Below are 21728 nucleotides of genomic sequence, written 5' to 3'. Positions count from 1 at the left end.
TATAAGTCATGGGTGTGTCCTTGGTGCAAGGAGCTCCAGGGTCTCATCCGAACACACTCGGGATACTCCTCGGCGGGAGGGGGGTCAGGGGCTTCTTGTAGTGGGGGATTCGATTATTAGAAACATAGAGAGCGGGGTTTGCGACGGATGTGAGGACCGCATGGTGACTTGCCTGCCTGGTGCGAAGGTTGCGGACATCACTTCTCGTCTAGACAGGCTAGTAGACAGTGCTGGGGGAGAGGTAGTGGCTGTGGTGCATGTCGGCACCAACGAAGTGGGCAAGTGTAGCTGGGAGGTCCTGGAGGCCAAATTTAGGCTTTTAGGCAGGAAGCTGAAAGCCAGGACCTCAAAGGTAGCGTTCTCTGAAGCGCTACCTGTTCCACGCGCAGGGCCAGCTAGGCAGGCGGAGATCAGGGGTCTCAATGCGTGGATGAGACGGTGGTGTAGGGAGGAGGGGTTTAGATTCGTTAGGCACTGGGGAATGTTTTGGGACAAGCGGGGCCTGTACAAGAGGGACGGGCTCCACTTGAACCAGAATGGAACCAGACTGCTGGCGCATAACATTAAAAAGGTGGCAGAGCAGCTTTTAAACTGATCCCTGGGGGAAGGCCGACAGGAGCCGAGGGGCATCCGGTTCGGGACTCCTCATCCCTATGGGATCCCCTATGGGATGAGGATGGGGAGGTTAGAGAACAACAAGACAAAGGCAGAGTAGGAGAAGAAATTGGGAAAGGTAGCGTGATGGGATGTGATAGATAGTTTGGCACACTGAGAGGATGCGGGGACAAAGGAGCAAATAAGCAGCCCATCCTAGGCCATTCCATGTACAAATGCTTTTATGCGAATGCCTGAAGTCTACGAGCAAAGGTGGGAGAACTGGAATGTCTGGTGACAAGGGAAAACATTGACACAGTGGGCATAACGGAAACCTGGTGGAATGCAGAGAATCAGTGGGATACCTCAATCCCAGGCTATAAACTCTACAGGAGGGACAGGCAGGGGCGTGTTGGAGGTGGGGTGGCTCTTTATGTTAAGGAAGGGATAGAATCCAGCAAAGTAGAGATTGAAAGTGGGTCCGACTCCACCGTAGAATCTCTGTGGGTTAAATTACCAGGCTTGTGCAGTGATGTAATACTGGGGGCGTGCAATCGTCCTCCAGACCAGAAATCGGATGGGGACCTTGAAATAGGAAACAGATCAGGGAGGTGACAAGGAGGGACAGGGTTGTAATCATGGGGGACTTCAATTATCCTCATATTGACTGGGTCAATTTGTGTTCTGGTCACGATAAGGAAACCGGATTTCTTGACGTGCTAAATGACTGTGGCTTAGAGCAGCTAGTCACGGAGCCCACCAGAGGACAGGTGACTCTGGATTTAATTTTGTGTGGCATGCAGGACCTGGTTAGAGATGTAAACGTTACTGAGCCATTGGGGAACAGTGATCATGCTGTGATCCGTTTTGACATGCTCGTTGGGGGAAGAATACCAGGCAAATCTCTAACAAAAACCCTTGAGTACGGACGGGCAGACTTCCCTCAAATGAGGAGGCTGGTTAGAAGGAGGTTGAAAGGGAGGGTAAAAAGAGTCCAATCTCTCCAGAGCGCATGGAGGCTGCTTAAAACAACAGTAATAGAGACCCAGCAGAGGTGTATACCGCAAAGAAAGAAGGGTTCCACTAAATCCAGGAGAGTGCCCGCATGGCTAACCAGCCAAGTTAGAGAGGCTGTGAAGGGCAAGGAAGCTTCCTTCCGTAAATGGAAGTCTTGCCCTAATGAGGAGAATAAAAAGGAACATAAACTATGGCAAAAGAAATGTAAGAAGGTGATACGGGAGGTCAAGCGAGACTATGAGGAACGCATGGCCAGCAACCTTAAGGGGAATAATAAAAGCTTCTTCAAATATGTTAGAAGCAGGAAACCCGCCAGAGAAGCGGTAGGCCCTCTGGATGGTGAGGGAGGGAAAGGGGAGATAAAAGGAGACTTAGAGATGGCAGAGAAATTAAATGAGTTCTTTGCATCTGTCTTCACGGCAGAAGACCTCGGGCAGATACCGCTGCCCGAACGGCCCCTTCTGACCGAGGAATTAAGTCAGATAGAGGTTAAAAGAGAAGATGTTTCAGACCTCATTGATAAATTAAAGATCAATAAGTCACCGGGCCCTGATGGCATCCACCCAAGAGTTATTAAGGAACTGAAGAATGAAGTTGCAGATCTCTTGACTAAGGTATGAGGGACCTTGACTAAGGTCCCTCAAAACGGCCACAGTGCCAGAAGATTGGAGGATAGCAAATGTCACGCCTATCTTTAAAAAGGGAAAGAGGGGGGACCCGGGAAACTATAGGCCGATCAGCCTAACATCCATACCGGGTAAGATGGTGGAATGTCTCATCAAAGATAGGATCTCAAAACACATAGATGAACAGGCCTTGCTGAGGGAGAGTCAGCATGGCTTCTGTAAGGGTAAGTCTTGCCTCACAAACCATATAGAATTCTTTGAAAAGGTCAACAGGCATGTGGATGCGGGAGAACCCGTGGACATTATATATCTGGACTTTCAGAAGGCGTTTGACACGGTCCCTCACCAAAGGCTACTGAAAAAACTCCACAGTCAGGGAATTAGAGGACAGGTCCTCTCATGGTTTGAGAACTGGTTGGAGGCCAGGAAGCAGAGAGTGGGTGTCAATGGGCAATTTTCACAATGGAGAGAGGTGAAAAACGGTGTGCCCCAAGGATCTGTCCTGGGACCGGTGCTTTTCAACCTCTTCATAAATGACCTGGAGACAGGGTTGAGCAGTGAGGTGGCTACGTTTGCAGACGACACCAAACTTTTCCAAGTGGTGAAGACCAGAAGTGATTGTGAGGAGCTCCAGAAGGATCTCTCCAGACTGACAGAATGGGCAGCAAAATGGCAGATGCGCTTCAATGTCAGTAAGTGTAAAGTCATGCACATTGGGGCAAAAAATCAAAACTTTAGATATAGGCTGATGGGTTCTGAGCTGTCTGTGACAGATCAGGAGAGAGATCTTGGGGTGGTGGTGGACAGGTCGATGAAAGTGTCGACCCAATGTGCGGCGGCAGTGAAGAAGACCTGTTCTATGCTTGGGATCATTAGGAAGGGTATTGAGAACAAAACGGCTAGTATTATAATGCCGTTGTACAAATCGATGGTAAGGCCACACCTGGAGTATTGTGTCCAGTTCTGGTCGCCGCATCTCAAAAAAGAGATAGTGGAAATGGAAAAGGTGCAAAAGAGAGTGACTAAGATGATTACGGGGCTGGGGCAAAGGCTACGGCGTTTGGGCCTCTTCAGCCTAGAAAAGAGACGCCTGAGGGGGGACATGATTGAGACATACAAAATTATGCAGGGGATGGACAGAGTGGATAGGGAGATGCTCTTTACACTCTCACATAATACCAGAACCAGGGGACATCCACTAAAACTGAGTGTTGGGAGAGTTAGGACAGACAAAGGAAAATATTTCTTTACTCAGCATGTGGTTGGTCTGTGGAACTCCTTGCCACAGGATGTGGTGATGGCGTCTGGCCTGGATGCCTTTAAAAGGGGATTGGACAAGTTTCTGGAGGAAAAATCCATTACGGGTTACAAGCCATGATGTGTATGTGCAACCTCCTGATTTTTGAAATGGGCTAAGTCAGAATGCCAGATGTAGGGGAGGGCACCAGGATGAGGTCTCTTGTTATCTGGTGTGCTCCCTGGGGCATTTGGTGGGCCGCTGTGAGATACAGGAAGCTGGACTAGATGGGCCTATGGCCTGATCCAGTGGGGCTGTTCTTATGTTCTTATATCTATGAGCATTAATACACAAGGGATTTGTAATCTTACATTTATTCCAATCTGAAGGTTTGTCTGCCGAAAAAGCTACACTAGTCCCTCCTCCAGCACTGTCAATAATCTTACTGCTGTCTTCCTGTCTGCATGTGTCCCAGCAGCACTCGCCTTGTGAAAGTGGTAGGAGTTTAAAAGCATGAGAAAGCCATGAGAAGATAAGCTCCAGCTTCTTTGCCCCTCCCTGGCAGACAGGCTAGGATGCCATCTCACTTCCTCTGAGGACTCAAAGCTCACAAATACTGGACAACCATGCAAGTTTCCAACCATATGGTCAAAACTCATGTGGTTGATTCCAAACGCAGGGATTAAGAAGTGGAAAGGGTACTTGGTTTATTCCATAGGGGAAAAAACCCTCACATATAAGGAAATCCATGTAGTTTCATGGAAACTACATATAAGGAAATCCACTAAGGGCGCAATCCAAACCCACGCTGGAACAGGCAAGCCAGGAAGCTTGAGCTGCATCCAACGCAGGTTTGTGGGCAGCAGCGGTCTCAGCCAGAGGCAAGGAGAAACTCTTCCCCTTACCCTGGGGTAAGGGCTGCTGGCCCCAATGGGTCTCCTTGGACCTGTGTCACCTCTGGAGGTAGCACAAGTCCGAGGAGAGCAGAGCGGCTTGAAGCCACTCCGTTCTTCACAGGGACGGGGGTTGGGATCTGGCATAACTGCTGGGTCCCAGCCCCACCTCTGGCTCCCCGCGCACCCACCCCCAGGGCTGCCCATCGCCCACCCTCCCCCCGCCCAGAAACGCCTCTTTCCCTCGTCCTCCCCGCCCCCCCTTGCCTACCTTTGCCATTTGTGCCGGCGCGAGCGTGCCGACACAAGCAGCTGTGGGGAAGCCATGGCGGAGGCTTATGCCAGCCTCTGCAGATCAGCGCTGCTCAGAGCGCCGGCCTGGCTTCCCCGTGAGGAGGCGCAAACATGCTTTACGGCACGTTTGCAACCCTCTTATGCCGGCCCAAGGGACTTGGGCCAGCATAAGGCGCCCTTTGGATTGCACCCTAAATGTGCATTACATCTATGGGAAATGCTGATTTCCATGTGGGTTTTTGCCTACTTGTTCTGGGCCTAAGAGAGGTCCAACTTTTGGTTACAGTGAGTGCATGTGTACAAAAAAGGGAGTGATCCTCAGCAACTGCTGGTCTTCCACATTCTGAAACCTTTGGTAACTGAAAGCGCACATTTAGCCAAGAGTGCGTGTCGGGTTTTATTTTTGCCCATCTCATTCACAATATTTGAGGAGGCAAGTCATATAAACCTTCCTGTAAATTAATACAGATGAGATTTTCAAGGTTTCTACCCGGCCTTGATAATTTTTAATTGAACTTTAAAACCAATTCAGTTTAGCAATACAGTTCTTTTCCAGGCCATGGCTCATCTTCAAAACCATTAGCTATTATTGATGTGAAAGTAAAAGCTCTTCATTCCATTCCAGTTTCATACTAAGCACTTGTCCTTGTGTGACTAATTCTTTCAGAATTTTTTGTTATTTAGGCTAGTGGGCTCTTTTTCTCTCTCCAGTAGAATCCAGGCTTTCAAGACTGCATATAAAGAATGCCATTCTAAATTAAAATTTAAAAAATTCTTCAAATAGGGCTGATATGATGTTTGTAAGGATCAGTCATTATTCATACTAGCACTGTTGTAAATTCTGGATATTAGTTATAAATCTTTTTTTAAAATACACATAAAAGGATTACTGAGCAAACACACTATTTTAAAGGGAAAGATTTAAGTAGGATCACTTGCTATCCTATGGGCACACTGCACCACCCGAATTGGCATTCTGGCAGCACAGTGTGCTCTACAGCTGTTGCAAAAGGTGACATGCCATGGAGTACAGCTGAGCTTTCCCTGAATGTGGCCACATGACAATGGACCCAGGAAAAGACCCAATGTCAGTAAGTCAGCGCAGGTTGGCAACCTTCAGTCTCGAAAGACTATGGTATAAGCCTACAGCACCTGGTATTCCCAGGCGGTCTCCCATCCAAGTACTAATCAGACCTGACCCTGCTTAGCTTCCGAGATCAGACAAGATCAGGCATGTGCAGGGTAACAGTTGCTGTCAAGTCAGCACAGGGGAAGGGAGGAACAGGGCAGAGACTGGGGGGGGGGCATCAGTGGCAGTGGTAACAGCAGCAGCAGCGCCAATGATATTCTGACCACGTTCCTTGCCTTGACCTGATTTCTCAGGCAAAATTGCTGGTGCAGGTCCACGTGGACTTATTTGGGAAAAAGAGGCTCACCCTGGGCAAGAGAGCAAATTTTCCCTTATCCAGAGGAAACCTCTGAGACTCCCCTCCCACAGACAGGATTGGGCTATAAGGCTGCAATCCTATCCACACTTACCTGGGAGTAAGCCCAATTGATTCATTTCTGAGAACACACACACAGGATTGGGATGTAAGTTAACCAACATTTTAAACAGCTTGTACTGGGGATTCCATAATAGTTCTGTGGTATACCAAGGCGGTTTGTGGGCCACTGTGGGATACAGAATGCTGGTACATATGAGTCTTTTGCCTGATCCAGCAGGGCTCTTCTTATGGTCAGTGGTGGACCTCCTCAGCCTCACACCCCGGGGCAAAGGTTTGAGATGGTGGCCCCCGTAAGATGCTGCTGTCCCTGCACGTGCAAATCCACCCCCACCAGCCCCACTCACCCGAAGCTCACGGAGCCTCACGTAACTGCAGGCTAAATCAAGGAAGCTTCCCAAGGCTTCCCCAAAGTGTGCTTCTTGAAAAATGGAAACACAGTTTCCGACCCTGTTGGGAGCCTCACAGAGGCTTCTGCGGAGTCCTAAGGGCCTGCGCCTGGGGTATTAGATCCATCGTCCAAAACCGTAGGTCTGACACTGCTTATGATAGGTTCAAGGGAGGCCTATCTTGGTCACAGAAATGGAACAATGGAATTTAATCATCCTGTCATCATTGTCCTCCCAAAACTGTAGTAGCATTCTACCTGGCTTTCCCCTGCAATTGGTTTTAAACAAAAAAAGATACTGCCAAGCAATACAGTTATGGAACCCCCATGTCACAGCTAATTTGGTCTGCAAATCAACACAGCACTGAAAACTATAAGATTTACACAGAATAAAGGTAAGTAGCAAATAGGAAAACAAAGTAATAAAGGCAAGCGCTGATATGAGCAAGAGTAGAGTTTTGGCAGTAGTAAATTTGAGAAAAAGGAAAATATCTTAGCAAGGTTGTAAAGGAAGACACAAACATTCTTGCTGGAGGATTAAATTTTAGAGTAGGTGAAAGGGCAAATGAAAAATCAAAATAAATAGAAGCTGTGTTCCTAGAAGGTAGATTAGATAGTGCTGACTTTAATATAAATGGAAAATTAGCAAGAAAGATGTGGTTTAAGACTGGCAAGAAGTTCAAGTTTAAAAATCACAGTGTTTTTAATTAATGTGTAAATAATTCAGGTTTCTAGGGATATCAGAACTAGATGGATGGGCGAGGGAAAGAAGGTCAAAGAGAGATACACTTCCTACTCTCGGGTCACAGACTGCATACAAAATTTGGGCAATGACATGGCAGGCAGAAGCCAGGAATGAACACAGCCAAAATAGGAGAAACACTCTTAAGTTATTCTATATGCATATGTAGAAATGGCATGCACCAGCAACTGCTGAATACTAGATTTTAAGAAAGAAAAAAAAAAAAGGTAATGCAGCATAGAACAACTGATTGATTAAGGGAGGAGGGCAGAAACCTCATTGGACATACAGGCATATTTGCCCATTTCCCCAAAGTTCTCTCTCTCATTCATAATTATGGATGAGCTGAAAATTAACTTTTACTCTACAAGGGAGGCAATTTCAGATGGTGGCAAGTTTTCAAAAGGTCTGGATTCATTGCACTAGTGCAGCGGTGTCCAAACCTTTCGGCAGGAGGGCCACATCATCTCTCTGACACTGTGGCAGGGGCCGGGGGAAAAGAATTAATTTACATTTAAAATTTGAATAAATCTACATAAATGAATATATTAGAGATGGAACTTATATGAATGAATGAATGTCTCACAACAGCTCAAGGCCTATAAAAGTCCTTGCACAAAGCAAGGCTGGCCTTTCCTTTACTGCCACTGCTGCTTCACAGACATGAAACAGCAAGCAATGAAGGGAGTCCTTGGCCAGCAGCAAGCCAAAGAGGGCGCCCTCATTCTGAGAGCAGTTGCGTCTGACCAGCACTGGCTCCAGTACATTTCTGGAGCGCCAGAAGCTCACTGGAGAGTGGGGGCTCCCTGCGGGCCGGATTGGGGATCCTTAAGGGCTGTAAATGGCCCCCGGGACAGGGTTTGGGCACCCCTGCACTAGTGGAACAGAAGGAGAACATTGACAGAATGTTCCATTGCCATCTTCCATTGTTACCTTTGAATTCCAATGTCACTTTTCATTGATAGAGGCATTAATCTGGATGCAAACTGATATGTATATAGAGTGCACATTTTTGCTATGCATTTTTTTAAAGGAATATAAAGTTTGTTGTCTGCTTTTCAATATCCACAGACATGTCTAATGGGAAAGGATTAGCATTTTTTTAAAGCCACCACTGTCCTGACTGTCAGGAAAATTTATGCAAATAGCTACTCTTTCCAGCATTAGCCAAAGACTAAGTTTTCCTATGATCCAGCTGTTAGCACACACCAGTTTTCATTAACAATGACAAGTCTGTATGAAGAAGCAACCCTCTCCGTAATTAAGACAGCCAGCAGAATACCGCTATTGATGTAAAAAGAATGTTCCTAGAGTTCTGTTCATCTCAAGACAAGTATTCTTTCCTACTCTGTACTAAAACAAGAAACCTTTATCAGTGAGCAGAGATACTGAAGTAAATAAGCACATCAATATTTTGTTGATTGGGTACCGAAAGTAATAATATATTTAAAAAAACACACTTCTGACATGTATGCTTCACATACGCAAACGAAAAGAGCAACTTAGCTTCATTATGTTTATTTAATACAGTAGTTTTCATGAGATGAAGTATCTTTCATCTCATGTCTAAAGTGTAAGCAGGTTACAGGCAACCAAGACGCTCCGCATAGAAAAAGAGCATAATACATATGGGTGAGTGTATTGGCCCTTGTGCCAAACTCACGTTCCTCAGGGATGACACTTAGCTCATCAATTTGCCACACCAAATGGAATAAGGAAGAAGGGGAAAATAAAATAAGTAGAAGGAAGAAATAGTAGTAATCATACATTATAAAAATCCAAGGAAGATAAAAAGTAAAATGGAGAATTACAATTAGCTTAAGCCATTTCTGCAATGCTGCATGTACACAACAGGGATCAAATGTGCACACCTGTGGGCTGGGCAGAAATGGGTTAAAGATACCTAAATTTTATTATCTATACCCTAATTCAGAACATACACAGGCTTGCGCATGTGTACAAATAGTTCTGGGTATTTCAGATCCCAGATCTGAGGATAGAACTGTAGACATTTAGGGAAATGCCTACTCTGTGATGGTTGGCAACCTTCAGTCTCGAAAGACTCTGGTATAAGCCTACAGCACCCGGTATTCCCAGGCGGTCTCCCATCCAAGTACTAACCAGGCCTGACCCTGCTTAGCTTCCGAGATCAGACAAGATCAGGCATGTGCAGGGTAACATGCTTCAGATTTAGGACTCTTTCCACAAGGCGAATGTTTCTTATTCCACTAAGGGTTCAATCCTAACCCCTTATGTCAGTGCTTTCCAGCACTGACATAAGGGCAATGAAGCTCCAAGGTAAGGGAACAAACATTCCCTTACTTTGAGGAGGCCTCCATGAGTGACACCCAACTGCAGGATGCAGCACATGTCCCATTGGAACCGCTATGTCAGTGCTGGAAAGCACTGACTTAAGGGGTTAGGATTGCGCCCTAAGGGCCCAATCCTATCCAGTTCTACCACCGGTGCAGAGCTCTAGCACCAGCTCTGGGTGCCGCAAACATGCTGAAAGGAACATCCATAGCACCTGGAGAGGGGCTGCTGGCACTGGACTAGCAGGAGTTGGTGCCGAGCTTGAGCGGTGTGGGGAGGGCCAGCCAGCACTCCTGCAGTGCCGGTCAGCAGTGAGTACTTTCAGGGAGAGGGGAGGCGGGGAATGGGCAGAACAGGGCAGGGAAAAATAGCTGGCGCAGACTTGAGAAGCCTCATTGCAGCACCTGGGGCTTTCCCTGGGGAAAGGGGACAAAAGTCCACTTCCCCTGAGGTGATCTCTGGTGGCCTCGGCTGTTCTGCTGGATACAGTGATAGCCATTTTAACGCTGCTGTACCAAAGGAGCAATAGGATTGAGCTGAAAGTCAGTGATTTCCAAACTGCAAGCGGTGGCTTCCTGGGGAGCCATAGAATCTTCACCAAAAAAATTGCCGCCCTATACAATGTATAGGATTGTAGCCCTAATGGGGAGCCATGGCCAATGGCCCAGTAGGTCAAGGCAGCCACCAGCTGAAAAAGTTTGGGAACCACTGCATCAGGGATGCTCTGTTAGCTTTCAGCTCTAGCCTCTCACTAGTACCTTTTAGTGCTTAACCTGTTTCTTAATTCCTAGATCCTTGCTGAATTCTGGCACCATGCTTTCAGTATATGCTTGTATTAGAAGCTTTAAAAAAAACCTGTTAGTCATTCTAGTTGCTGCTCTTTGGTATCTTGATGTATTTATTATTTTAAATTGAAAGTGACCTTACACATATTTCCATGGAGATGCAGCGGAGAACGTGGGGGGGGGGATCCTTCTACATTGGATATTAGAGAGCAGGGCTTCTCAAGCCTCTCATCAGCAAAAAAAGAGGTGGAATTTTATTTTAAAACTTATTCATAGTCTTTTAATACAACTTCTACACCTCAGTATGTGCACTTGCTTCCAGCTGGCAGAAATGGGTGAGAGAAATGATTGCTGCTTAAATCCTTGAATATTTTTCTGAAACTCTCCACTTGTAAGAATGTAAACAGGACAAATGATTTCAACGCAGCACTGGACTGCATGGGGAAAACCCTGCTCACACAGGAACTTCATCTACATCCCAGAGCTGTGCACCCAAGTGCTACTAGATCAGGGTTACACAATCTAATTCCAGTTAATCTGCTAGCACAGATTCTATTTTAAACTAACTGGGGAGCCGCAACACACACAGACCCTCAGGATATGCTGCTGGCAGCAATAATCATGTAGAAAATCTTTTTTTGTAAACATCATATACGTGGTACAAAATATTCTTATCACTTAGGACATCAGAAAAAGAACTAGGTGAGGTTAAAAAGTAATACAGGTTCAACCTTTGTTACACACTAATTTTTTATACACGGATTTGACTCAACACAAAGGCCACTGCAAATGAGAAGGAATGTGCTGATCCCTGCTATAGAAAGCTTGCCCATATCACTCAATAGTTCCCCCAAATATTTTTGCTGTGGCATCAAGCCATCTAAAATCTTTGCTTCTATTTTGTTTAGACCGCAGGTTTTGGCCCTGCATAGGAAATTCACATGAATTTAATGAGTATTTCTTCAAAGTAATCTGTAAGGTGGTTTTTATAAGAACACTCAATTTGCCAAATATTTGTCATACGCATGGATCCAACTCTCTGCTTCCTGCTGTTGACAATCATCCTAGGAGCAAAAATTGAAAATGCAACTCTAAGCCTTACAACTAGATGCCAACGCTCTGTTAATTCACAAAAAATGTTACTGTTCAGCATCTGTTAAAACACAGCTATGAAATAACATTACCAAAACTGCCACAATCCAACATTTTAGATGAGATTTAAGGCCTTTCATCAATTTGGTTATGTAACATGTGCACAGCTGTGGATAAGGTTGCCGACTCAACTATGTCTCAAACTATGTCTGGAGATTTTTTCCAAACGATATAATATTGGAAATTTCTGGAAACCCTGTTAAAAAGGGCAGGGGGTCTGGTCTAGAGGGTAGAGCCTCCGTTAGCCCAAAGATAACATCAGAAGGTCACCAGTTTGAGGACACCGGCAGCTCCCTGAACAACTGAGAATGGCGAGGCCTTGAAGCAGCTGACAAGCTGAGCTGAGTGATTCCACCTGCTCTTGGTGTGAGCAAGAAGCGTCTTGGCTGCCCTCCATGTGAGAGATGGAGCTGCTTGTCAGCCTGCGTGGGAGAACTGGAGGCCAGAAGTGAGACCAAACCAGGAAGATCCATTCTGAAACGTTGTTGGTTCTTGAAAGAGAGAACCTCTACAATTGTAAAAATCCCCTTGAGGGATTTAGAAACGCCTGCCTATGTAAACTGCCTTGAATAAAGTCAGAGGAGTAATCCGATGACCAGAAAGGCGGTATATAAATACCTAGTTATTTTATTACTAAAATTTCAAGGATTGCTTTCAGTAGTCACTCTCCAGTCATGACATCACTTCCAATGGGTCCCAACAGATTCACATTCTAAAAAGTGGGTCCCAGTGCTAAAAGTTTGAGAACCACTAGTTATGTGCATCATGGGTTAAACAACCTGCTACTTGGGAGGAGCACTGCTGCCCAATCGCTTTTATAGCTACAGAGGCTTGAGCAGCTGGTAAAGTGAAACTTTTTTTAGGTGGATCCCTATGCTAAAAAGTTTAGGAGCCACTGCTCTAATACTGAGCACCGTAAAACTGTAGACCTTTTAGCAACAGGTTGACAATCTATCACTTGAGTAACAAGTCTATTGACCTCTCTTTTATCCAGATTTAAGTTCAACTTGAACCCTCATCCAGCCCTTCACCAACACCAGACAGTGGTTTATGACTTCTACAGTCTCTCAGTATTAGATGGAATGCATAGAGAGGTAGGTAACATTGCATACTGGTGACACCCACCCCCTCATGACCTCTATGAATGGTTTTGCATAGATGTTGAATAATATGGGGGGGAAATAGAGCCCTGAAGAATACCACAGGCATTAGGAGGAGCAGAGATCTGTTAAGGATCAACCTGAGGTGCACAAGTTGAAATATTAAACAATTTCACAAATGTTAAAAATCACTGTCATACTGCATTGTACAGTAGAAACTGTGCTTTTGTAAATTAATTGCATGCATTATTTTTAAAACATTATTTTCAAAACAAGTCAAAACATAATTTTCAAAACAAAACAAAACCAAGTTACAACCAAATCAAAAATAATGTATATGACTATGAAATGTAACAAAAGGACAGCCCAATCCTATCCCTGCAGGCTCCACCGGCTGCAGTGGCACCAAAATGGCTACTGCTGCATTCAGCAGCACTGCCAAGGCCACAAGAAGTCTCCTCCAAGGAAGGGCACTTTTGTCCCCTCTTGCAAGGGAAAGCCCTAGGCCCCACAATAGGGCTTCTCAAGTCTGCATCAGCTATTTTGTCATGCAGACTTGAAAGCCTCTGTGTCAGGATTTGGAGTCCAACACAGAAGACAGGATATGGCGAAGCAGAGCTCTGCCGGTCCCACCTCCCTCCCAAAGTTCCTTCCCCTACCCCATCCTATTCTACCCACTCCATTCCTCCCCCTGTCCCCAAAATACTGCCGGCTGGTGTTGCAGGAGTGCTGGCCAACCCTCCATGCAGTGCTGAGGCTGTACCAACCGGTGGTGGCCCAGTGCCAGCAGCCCCTCCTCCTCTCTGGGCACCACAGACGTACCTTATGGCACATTTGTGACACAGCGCTGGAGTTCAGCCCCAGCGCTCGGCCCACTTCGGTTTGGGTCCCAAAAGCCCAATCCTGTGGACACATTCCACTGACAGAACTGGCATTCCATCAGCAGAAGGCCTTCTCAAATGGCACTGCAGTTGCAGCATGAATGGCAGGAGGGGGCAGTGGGTAGGGAAGAGGAATAATGGGGCATTTCAGAGAGAAACTGGGGTGTGTGTGTCAGGGGAGGGGTTTAGCTTGTGGCAGATGCCCCATTTTTTGGTGTGCTTTGCTCCCAGCTTTCCTTGGACTTATGCAGGCATAGGTCAAAGGAGAGCCACAGGCCATCAAGGGCCTAGGTGGATGTAAAAGAAAGTATTTTGCCCTTACCTGTCCTAGGCCTCCTGACTGTGTCAGCCCGTAAGCACACAGTGCACACCTCCATGGAAGAGGATAGGATTAGCTGGTAAACTTGGATCACTTATAATTAAAACTATTCCTTTGACAACTTGTTTTTGTCCAGGGCATTTCCCAGTGTTCCTGCATGTTATCCAGACCACTGAGAGCAAAGCCTAATAATAACAACAACAGAAAGCATGAAGATAAGAAAACTGACATGCCTCTCCACATGGCAATAAGCCACATTTTGGACTTTAGGGAGCATGAAAACTGCAAGGGAAGGGCAGATTGAATCATCTGGATACATTGAGTCATGCTCCTGACTCAAGATGTGTCTCTCCCAAAGGGGGGAAAAGAAAAAGGGCATTCCATTGCATTGCAATTAAGGGGCAGGGGGGAGGCAGCAACATGATAGCTGAGCAGCAAAGGTTAAAGAGTTTTTTTCCTTACCTGTGGCAGTGCTGGCCTCCTGGGGGGGGGGGGTGGTCTGGGACAGGGCCCAGGAGAGGGGGGTAAAGGGGTAATTTGCTCCCAGGCCCAGGGTCAAAAAGGGGACCCAAGAGCCAAAGGAAGGAGCCTAGAAATTTCTTGGGATCTTGTATTTCCCTAACTACTCAGACTTGTTGCCTGAACAGGATGGTGGGGACACTACCACAAGTGTGCAGCTGCAGCTATGGACAAGCCATATATGCTGGGTCAAGGAATGCATACATGACACTCCTTAACACAGTGTCAAATCTAGGAGGAAACTGGACTGTTACAGTAGCTCTTTGGCTTATGGATCTGCCTATCAGGGACACAGCTGCAAGACTACAGCTGCTGCAGAAGCAAGTTTTGGTATGCACAGGACACTTTCCATTCTAGTGGGAGCCTAAATACTTTGATGCTAATTTTCTATGTTTAAAAGATTTTAGAGAGACTTAGGAGTGTGTTTGGTAACCCCTGCTAACTGGGTAAGAGGCACTTTTTCAAGTGGGTGCTCCTCTTTTTAGCAGGGGGAGAGTAACTCGACCACCTCACCCCTGCAGTGTCTTTTCTGGTGGCTGTCTGCTGGGGTTCTTTTGCATCTTTTTAGATTGTGAGTCCTTCTGGGACAGGGAGCCATTCATAATTTGATTTTTCTCTGTAAACCGCTTTGTGAACATTTTGGTTGAAAAGCGGTATATAAATACTATTGTTGTTTTCTGTATTACTATATCTAGCTACCAGTCCCACATGGGTGGGTAGACCTGGGCTCCAAAGACTTATACAGCTGCTGCCAACCTCTCCCCATCCTGCTTTGCCCCCCCCATTCTGCTCTCCCATCACCACCCTCCCCCACTCTGTTTCACCCCTCTCCCTTTGCAAAGGGCTCCAAAAGAAACTTTGTACCTCCTGATAAAATTCCTCTCAGTGGCCCTGGTCTGCGAGGCCTGTGGACCCATCTGCAGGGCTCTCCATGCCTCTAACTTTTGAAAAAAGCAAAAAAAAAAAAAGCACTTCCTGTTTTCGCTGCAAAACCAGTAAGATCTTTCTTAGTATTTTCAGACATCTGGAGGTGCAGGGAGCCCTGCAGATGGGTCCACAGGCTCCCTGGACATCCCAGGAGGCCAGCACTGCCTTAGGTAAGGAAAAAAAAACCAGTTAACCCATTTTTGCATGGCCCACACAAAAACATTTCATCCCTGTTGTGTATAAACAATGTTGGGCAGAAATGGCTTAACCCCTGGCAGCAGTGCAATCTCAGCGATCACATTGCTGCCTTTGCTCCTCCCCAGCAGGAACTCCTGGAGAACTTGGGAACTGTTGGTGTACAGGACTGGCGTCTTAGTTTCATCCAAAAAAATTATCACTATTGCTATGAATATTTAAAAAACCTAGATACTTTTAGCTATGTATGAAAAAAAATAATTTAGCTGTGTATGGAAAGAAACACTGTTTGAAATTTTCAGTGAAAATGCAAATTATTTACTCAGGGCTTGAAAGACAAAAAATTATACACTAGCAGGTGTACTTTGCTGTTCAAGAGTTTATCCTAGGGGTTACTGCTACTCACCCTAGATGAATGGCATATGATCTAGGAAATCTTTACTTAAATGCATGGCATTCTGTAGACCCACAGAATCTGTGTAGCTCTATGGGTAAATACTGTGTAGACTCACAGGGGGAGCTCTGCAAAAGCAGAGGAAGAAAGGAAGGTGCCAGACAAGAAAATTATGACACCACCATTTATTTATAAAGTACTCTGTGTACATGGTGCTTAATACAGTATACAAACACAGGTCTCTGCCCCAAGGGGCTTACAACATAGATGACAACAGATGGGGCAATGGAGTCGGGGAAAACATATGCTACTGTTTCACTTACACATACTTAAACATACAGTTGGGAATGGGGCATAAGGCATGTGCCAAAGACTTCACAGGGAAAGTGGGTTTCAGAAGGGACTTGATGGTTGTGAGTGAGGAATCATTTTGCAGGTGGTCTAGGAGATGGTTCCAGGGATAAAGGAAAACAAGGCAGAAAGGACTAAGTAGTTTGAGGGAGAGGAAAACCTATGGACAGTTGAGCGAGGAAGCTGTCATACTGAAGGTCATGGGAGGGATATGAGATCTCCAAGAATCGTCTTTCTCAGGTCTGAAAATTATTATTGGTTAGTCTGACATGATCTAATTGGGAGTTGCACTTCAGCTATTGCACACTGTATTTTCTTGAAGGTGCACATTTCAAGATGGTCTGAACTTCAGGATGCCATGCTGCCAAAAGACTGGGGAAATCAAGAGTGATGTTGGCCTCATAGGATTTCTGCTATCTTGAGCCCAACATCACCCTTGATTTCCCAGTCAGAAAATGAAGTTGATTATGGCTCATTAATTTCTTGCTGGTATTTTGTAGTGTAAATCTAGCCATTACAGCTCCCCATGAGACAAAATAAATGAAGACAAAGAGGACTCATCAATATTAGTCACTTACATGCAGCTCAAGGCAGAAATGGCTGATTTCATTGCAAACTGCCATCAAGATTCACTGAAAGTGAAACCCAAGTTGAATTTGGAGAGTTCTGTTCAAGAAAAGAGTAGTAGTAGTTGCTAAAAACTCAAACTACAAGGAAGTTTAACAACTAGAGGCGTAACACACCGACGTAGCTCCCAGGGCAGTGATGTCACGTGATGTCACTTCCGGGTTCTCCCCAGAGGAGGGGCGCTTGCTGCAGCAGTATCACGTTCCCCATTCCTTCTCCTGTTGAGGCTCCCCTTGAAGCTGAAGTTTATCATATTTGGTAATCTTACATATTTGGTTTATCTTACATTACCACCCCTGCTATAAGGAATATGTATTTCTGCAATTGGATAGACAGAATGAGTAGGAGAAACCTTGAAGAGAAAAAACTTACATCTACAAAGAGCCCTGTTGCCAAAGATTACACCTAACTGCTTACAGACATTAGATGTGCTCTGAAATGCACAATCACAAAAGAGATGACACCAGAAATAGTTCTGCTCCAAGTGCGCAAGCCAAGAACACGTTAACCTGCTAACAAATATCTCATATGAACAAAGGACGAGGACAGTATTGACTTCAAAATCCTGCCAAAAAAAAATCAAATGAATGCACGCAACTTTGCTCCACTCACTTCACAGCCAGCACTTAACAGAAGACTTTTGCTGGTCCTCAAAGTCATAGACCCATTCCTGACTCTTAAAGGTGGCGCGGGGGGGGGGGGGGGAAGCAGAAATGCTGGGAAAATCCTGCAGTCATTATTTGGCACAAGGAGAATGAAAGTACAGGTCATGCCTCATTATCCACTGGGATTCCATTTCGGAACCTCCTGTGCATTTAAAAAAAAAAATCAGGGGATACCAAATCAGTGGTAAAAGAGCTTTAAAGACCTGCTTCCAGGTTTCTTGCTCCCCCCCCGTTACTGCCCCAGAATGCATTGCTATAGACGCTATACCGCATTCAAGCACTAGATGTGTTGAATAATGGAATTCAGCAGAATGAAATTAAAACTATTTAACAGCATGAAGGTGGGAAATTGAATTTTGGTGCTTTTTTCTTGTTACAAGGCATTTAAAGGTGGATCTCAGTATCAGTGGTGAGTCAAATCAGTGGATACCAAATCAGTTGATATCGAGGTCCCACCTGTATCTTCTCTGTGCCAAACCTGTCAGATACCATTAGGGCAAAACTATTTTCCCTGAAAACCTAATCATCTTACTGCCAGAAAATTCTTGCAGTACTCACACAAGGATGTTTGTCTCTCAATATTACACATTGGTTTGCATATGGGAAACTTTTCACATGAATGAACGGAAGAGAGACAGCACTGTGGCAGCATACAAGCTTTGTGGCAGGTACACAAGCTTCTCATGTGACTGCAACATGTGTATTCTTGTAGGAACCTCTCTGCATTATCACAGTAACTTTGCGGGAATCAACCACAATTGTGTAGTGAGGAGCATGGGCACAGGGACATGTTGCAGTGTTACGTGAAAATCTCCTTTTCCCTTCCAAGTTGTGATTTTGTATGTATTATGGACTAAAACTCATGCAGGTCAAACCACAGAGTACAGGACACCCTTCCCCCTGTGCACTTTTCCAAGGCCCTGGTAGAAGTCACAAGTTTGCACAACCTCTAGCAATGCAGAGATGCCTACTGATCCAATCACTGTTAAGCAAAACAAGCATGCACCTCTGGAGGAAGAAGTCTATTGTTCTATTGTTGTAGCTTTATCACTCTTAAGCACCTTATGCAAACTGCCTCCCTCCCCCAGGAGGCCAGTCATGGCTGATACCCAGTCATCCTTTTCTTGCATGCTCCATGTGTCCCCCTGTGTGTACTGAGCATGCGCATCCAGGAGGCCACATCTGGGTCATTTTAGGTTAGCATCCAGGTCAGTAACAACCCTTTTAAGAGAAAGCTCCGGCCACATGGTCTCTCTCTCTGGCTGCCCCCCAAGGCACAGGTCCTCCATAGGACTCTTCTCCCCTCCTATCCATCTGCTCCCCAGGACAGGTAACTATATCTTGCGTCTGGAATCTTCTCCCTTCTATCCTACCTATTTCTCCCCTTCTCTCCCCATCTTAGTTAGCAACTGGGTTATGCAGACCAGGCACCCCTAAGATCCTTCCCTACAACCTATCCTTTTCTACTTTCTTCGGATGCACCAAATACACTGCACATGCAACCACCATAAAGCTAGGTACACCAGACACAAGTACTAGAAACCTATTCTTATCAATTCTCCATGTGCATTATGTTTACCTATGTGTTTTTGTAATAAAAATATAATCGTTGATTGAAAGTTATCTTTCTCCCAGTCTCCTCTTTAAGCTACAAGGGATTATCTCTGCATTACGCGCTCTTGTTATCTAGCCTGCGATCCTGAGGTTTCCAAAAGGGTAATATAATAATTCCCCTTAAAACATAACAGCCCTTTTTGGTAACAGCAGAGCTTCCACCCTCTCCCCTACATGCATTCAATGAATGTGTGGAGTGCCACCAGAATATGTGAAGATGGCTAGTACACATCATCACTTCAAACATGTTAATCTTAGTGGATGTTCAGTAACCAAACTTTACACTGTATGAATTTTTACATACAGGTCCAACCTTGTTATACATGGATTTTTTATACACAGATTTGACTCAACATGAATGGCCACTGCAAATGAGAAGAAATATGGTGATTTGTGGAGAAGGGGAAAAATGCATCCCTTTAAAATCAGTTTTAACAGTCCTTTAATAGCCTCATTAATGAGAGACGGGGGGGGGGGCAGCAGGCTGAAAATCCATCAATCATTCTCCAGGCGACCCCTCCCTTCCCCCTGACACTTGAAAGAATGACAATCACTTTGCATTGGTGATGGGAGGGGTTGAGTAAAGCCTTTCTAAGCCCTTGGAGAGAGACTGGATGGATTGTCTTCTTAATGACTCTATCTTACATCACAAAGGTCAGCAAGGCTGTTTTTAAATCACCCAGCAAAGGGCCATTGTTTTTTAAATGGATTTGCTTTACTGCAATTTTTGCCATCCAAGGTGAGTTCTGGAAGGCTCATGAGACTCAACCTGTATTGTATTAGTGTGAACATTTTGTCCCACTGTGCAGCCATCCCTGGTCTTAACCTGACTTGGGCACTGATTAGTACAGTGGTTCCCAATTTGTACATTGAGAGGCACTTGCCAGGGTGTTGCAGGCTTCCCACCGCCCCTACAGGGAAACTGTGCACAAGCGTCCAAGGAGTGGCAGGAGGCTTAGTGCAGTGGACACAGCTGCAGTGCGTGAAAACCATGCACTGTGAAAAGTCCTCCCTCCCTCCCGCCCTCACCCTCTTACTGCTGTTTAGAGCAGTGTTTTTCAAACTGTGGGTCAGGACCCACTAGGTGGGTTGCAAGCCAATTTCAGGTGGGTCCCTATTCATTTCAATACTTTATTTTTAATATATTAGACTTGATGCTTCCATGGCATGTGACTGTATTGGGGAAATGTTACAGATCTGTACTTTTAACAGACTACTCTGTATAGGCTTTTAACAATGATAAGTAAATGGGACTTACTCCTGGGAAAGTGTAGGTAGGATTACAGCCTAGGATTGTTAAAAATTTTCCTGCTTGATGATGCCACTTCGGTCACGACATCACTTCTGGTGGGTCCTGACAAATTGTCATTCTAAAAAGTGGGCCCTGGCGCTAACAGTGTGAGAAGCACTGGTTGAGAGGCTTGTGCTAAGCCTTGGAACAAGGAAGTGAATGGCATGACACATTTCACATCATCGTTCCTTCCTGGTTCCCCAGCAAATTTGGGAACTTGTGGATTAGTAGGATCAGGCTTCCCTGGTCTAAATTCATGAAACTGACATGTTTGCAAGTGGAATCTAACAGCACCATATCTGGAGGTTCCTGGCAGACAGCTAACTTGAACTTTGGGGAACAGGGTATCACTGCAACTCTGTGCATTCATATACAGACTAGTGCCAAGGCATCTTAGGTCTCTAGGGTCCCAAAGTGCCACAGCTCAGGGAAGGGAAGCGTCAAACTAAATAATGAACTACGCTATACATATATGCTTTCTGAAGTCAGAAACATCAATCCTTCTATTTTACAGAATTCTATTATATATATGCCATTTGTTTTGGAGTAATTTCTAAATAATTCATAACTTTTATGCTTCAAGAATGGAGAGTATTAGATGTACAGATACACCTATGATTTTGGATAGAAACTACTATAGCTGCTTGTTTTTCTTGAACCTTTACAACAACAGTGCTTTTCAAATACTAGTACAAATATCACTGGTGACATTTCACAGTATGACAGGTGGTATGGTCTTGTAGATCATTCTACATCTATATGTACAGCAACAACTGTTACCCTGCACATGCCCAATCTTGTCTGATATCGGAAGCTAAGCAGTTTCAAGCCTGGTTAGTACTTGGATGGGAGACTGCCTGGGAATACCGGGTGCTGTAGGCTTATACCATAGTCTTTTGAGACTGAAGGTTGCCAACCAACCATATCTATATGTAGCACTTCTGTTGCTATGCAGCACTGCTCTACCTGGCCAATCCAAATCAAGATGCCTGGGGTGGTAGAAAGAGACTGTGCTCTTCAAAAGAGGAATAAGATGGGGGGGGGGAGACCCCAGGAAGCAGCAATAACCAGAAAAATTTCTCTTCTGGAGTAGGAAAGCCTGTGGAGTGAGCCATCCAGGACACCCCTGAAGAAGTAGAGCTACTTGCAACAACATGGTACTTGCAAAAGTGCTATTTGTAACAAAAAAATTCAAAGTCTTGCTGTATTAATTCACGTTCTTTGCAAAATCTAGAAGTAGTAAAACCAGGATAATTCCACACCTAAATCCATGAACCACAAATGTTGTGCTGGAAGCCA

The 21728-nt window shown here is 45.2% G+C and overlaps 1 protein-coding gene and 2 pseudogenes across 3 annotated transcripts in view; all 3 read right to left on the bottom strand.

Moving 5' to 3' along the window:
• The window catches only part of UST (uronyl 2-sulfotransferase), a 175367-nt gene that overhangs the window by 94818 nt on the left and 58821 nt on the right, over positions 1-21728 (bottom strand). The window contains exon 1 of one of the 3 annotated variants that reach the window (XM_066615546.1): positions 13850-13926. The exons of the other annotated variants lie outside the window; for them this stretch is intronic. Within the exon in view, the coding sequence (XP_066471643.1) occupies positions 13850-13904 (55 nt within the window). The 5' untranslated portion in view covers positions 13905-13926. Of the gene's footprint in view, positions 1-13849; positions 13927-21728 lie in introns of those variants that run through there. 3 annotated transcript variants of the gene reach the window in all.
• LOC136637605 (5S ribosomal RNA) lies at positions 5802-5918 on the bottom strand (annotated as a pseudogene).
• LOC136637068 (5S ribosomal RNA) lies at positions 9369-9486 on the bottom strand (annotated as a pseudogene).

This window comes from Tiliqua scincoides, chromosome 1 (assembly GCF_035046505.1).
Source record: "Tiliqua scincoides isolate rTilSci1 chromosome 1, rTilSci1.hap2, whole genome shotgun sequence".
NCBI lineage: Eukaryota > Metazoa > Chordata > Lepidosauria > Squamata > Scincidae > Tiliqua > Tiliqua scincoides.
The sequence above is the reverse complement of the archived record's forward strand: the minus strand, read 5'-3'. Positions and strand labels throughout refer to the sequence as shown.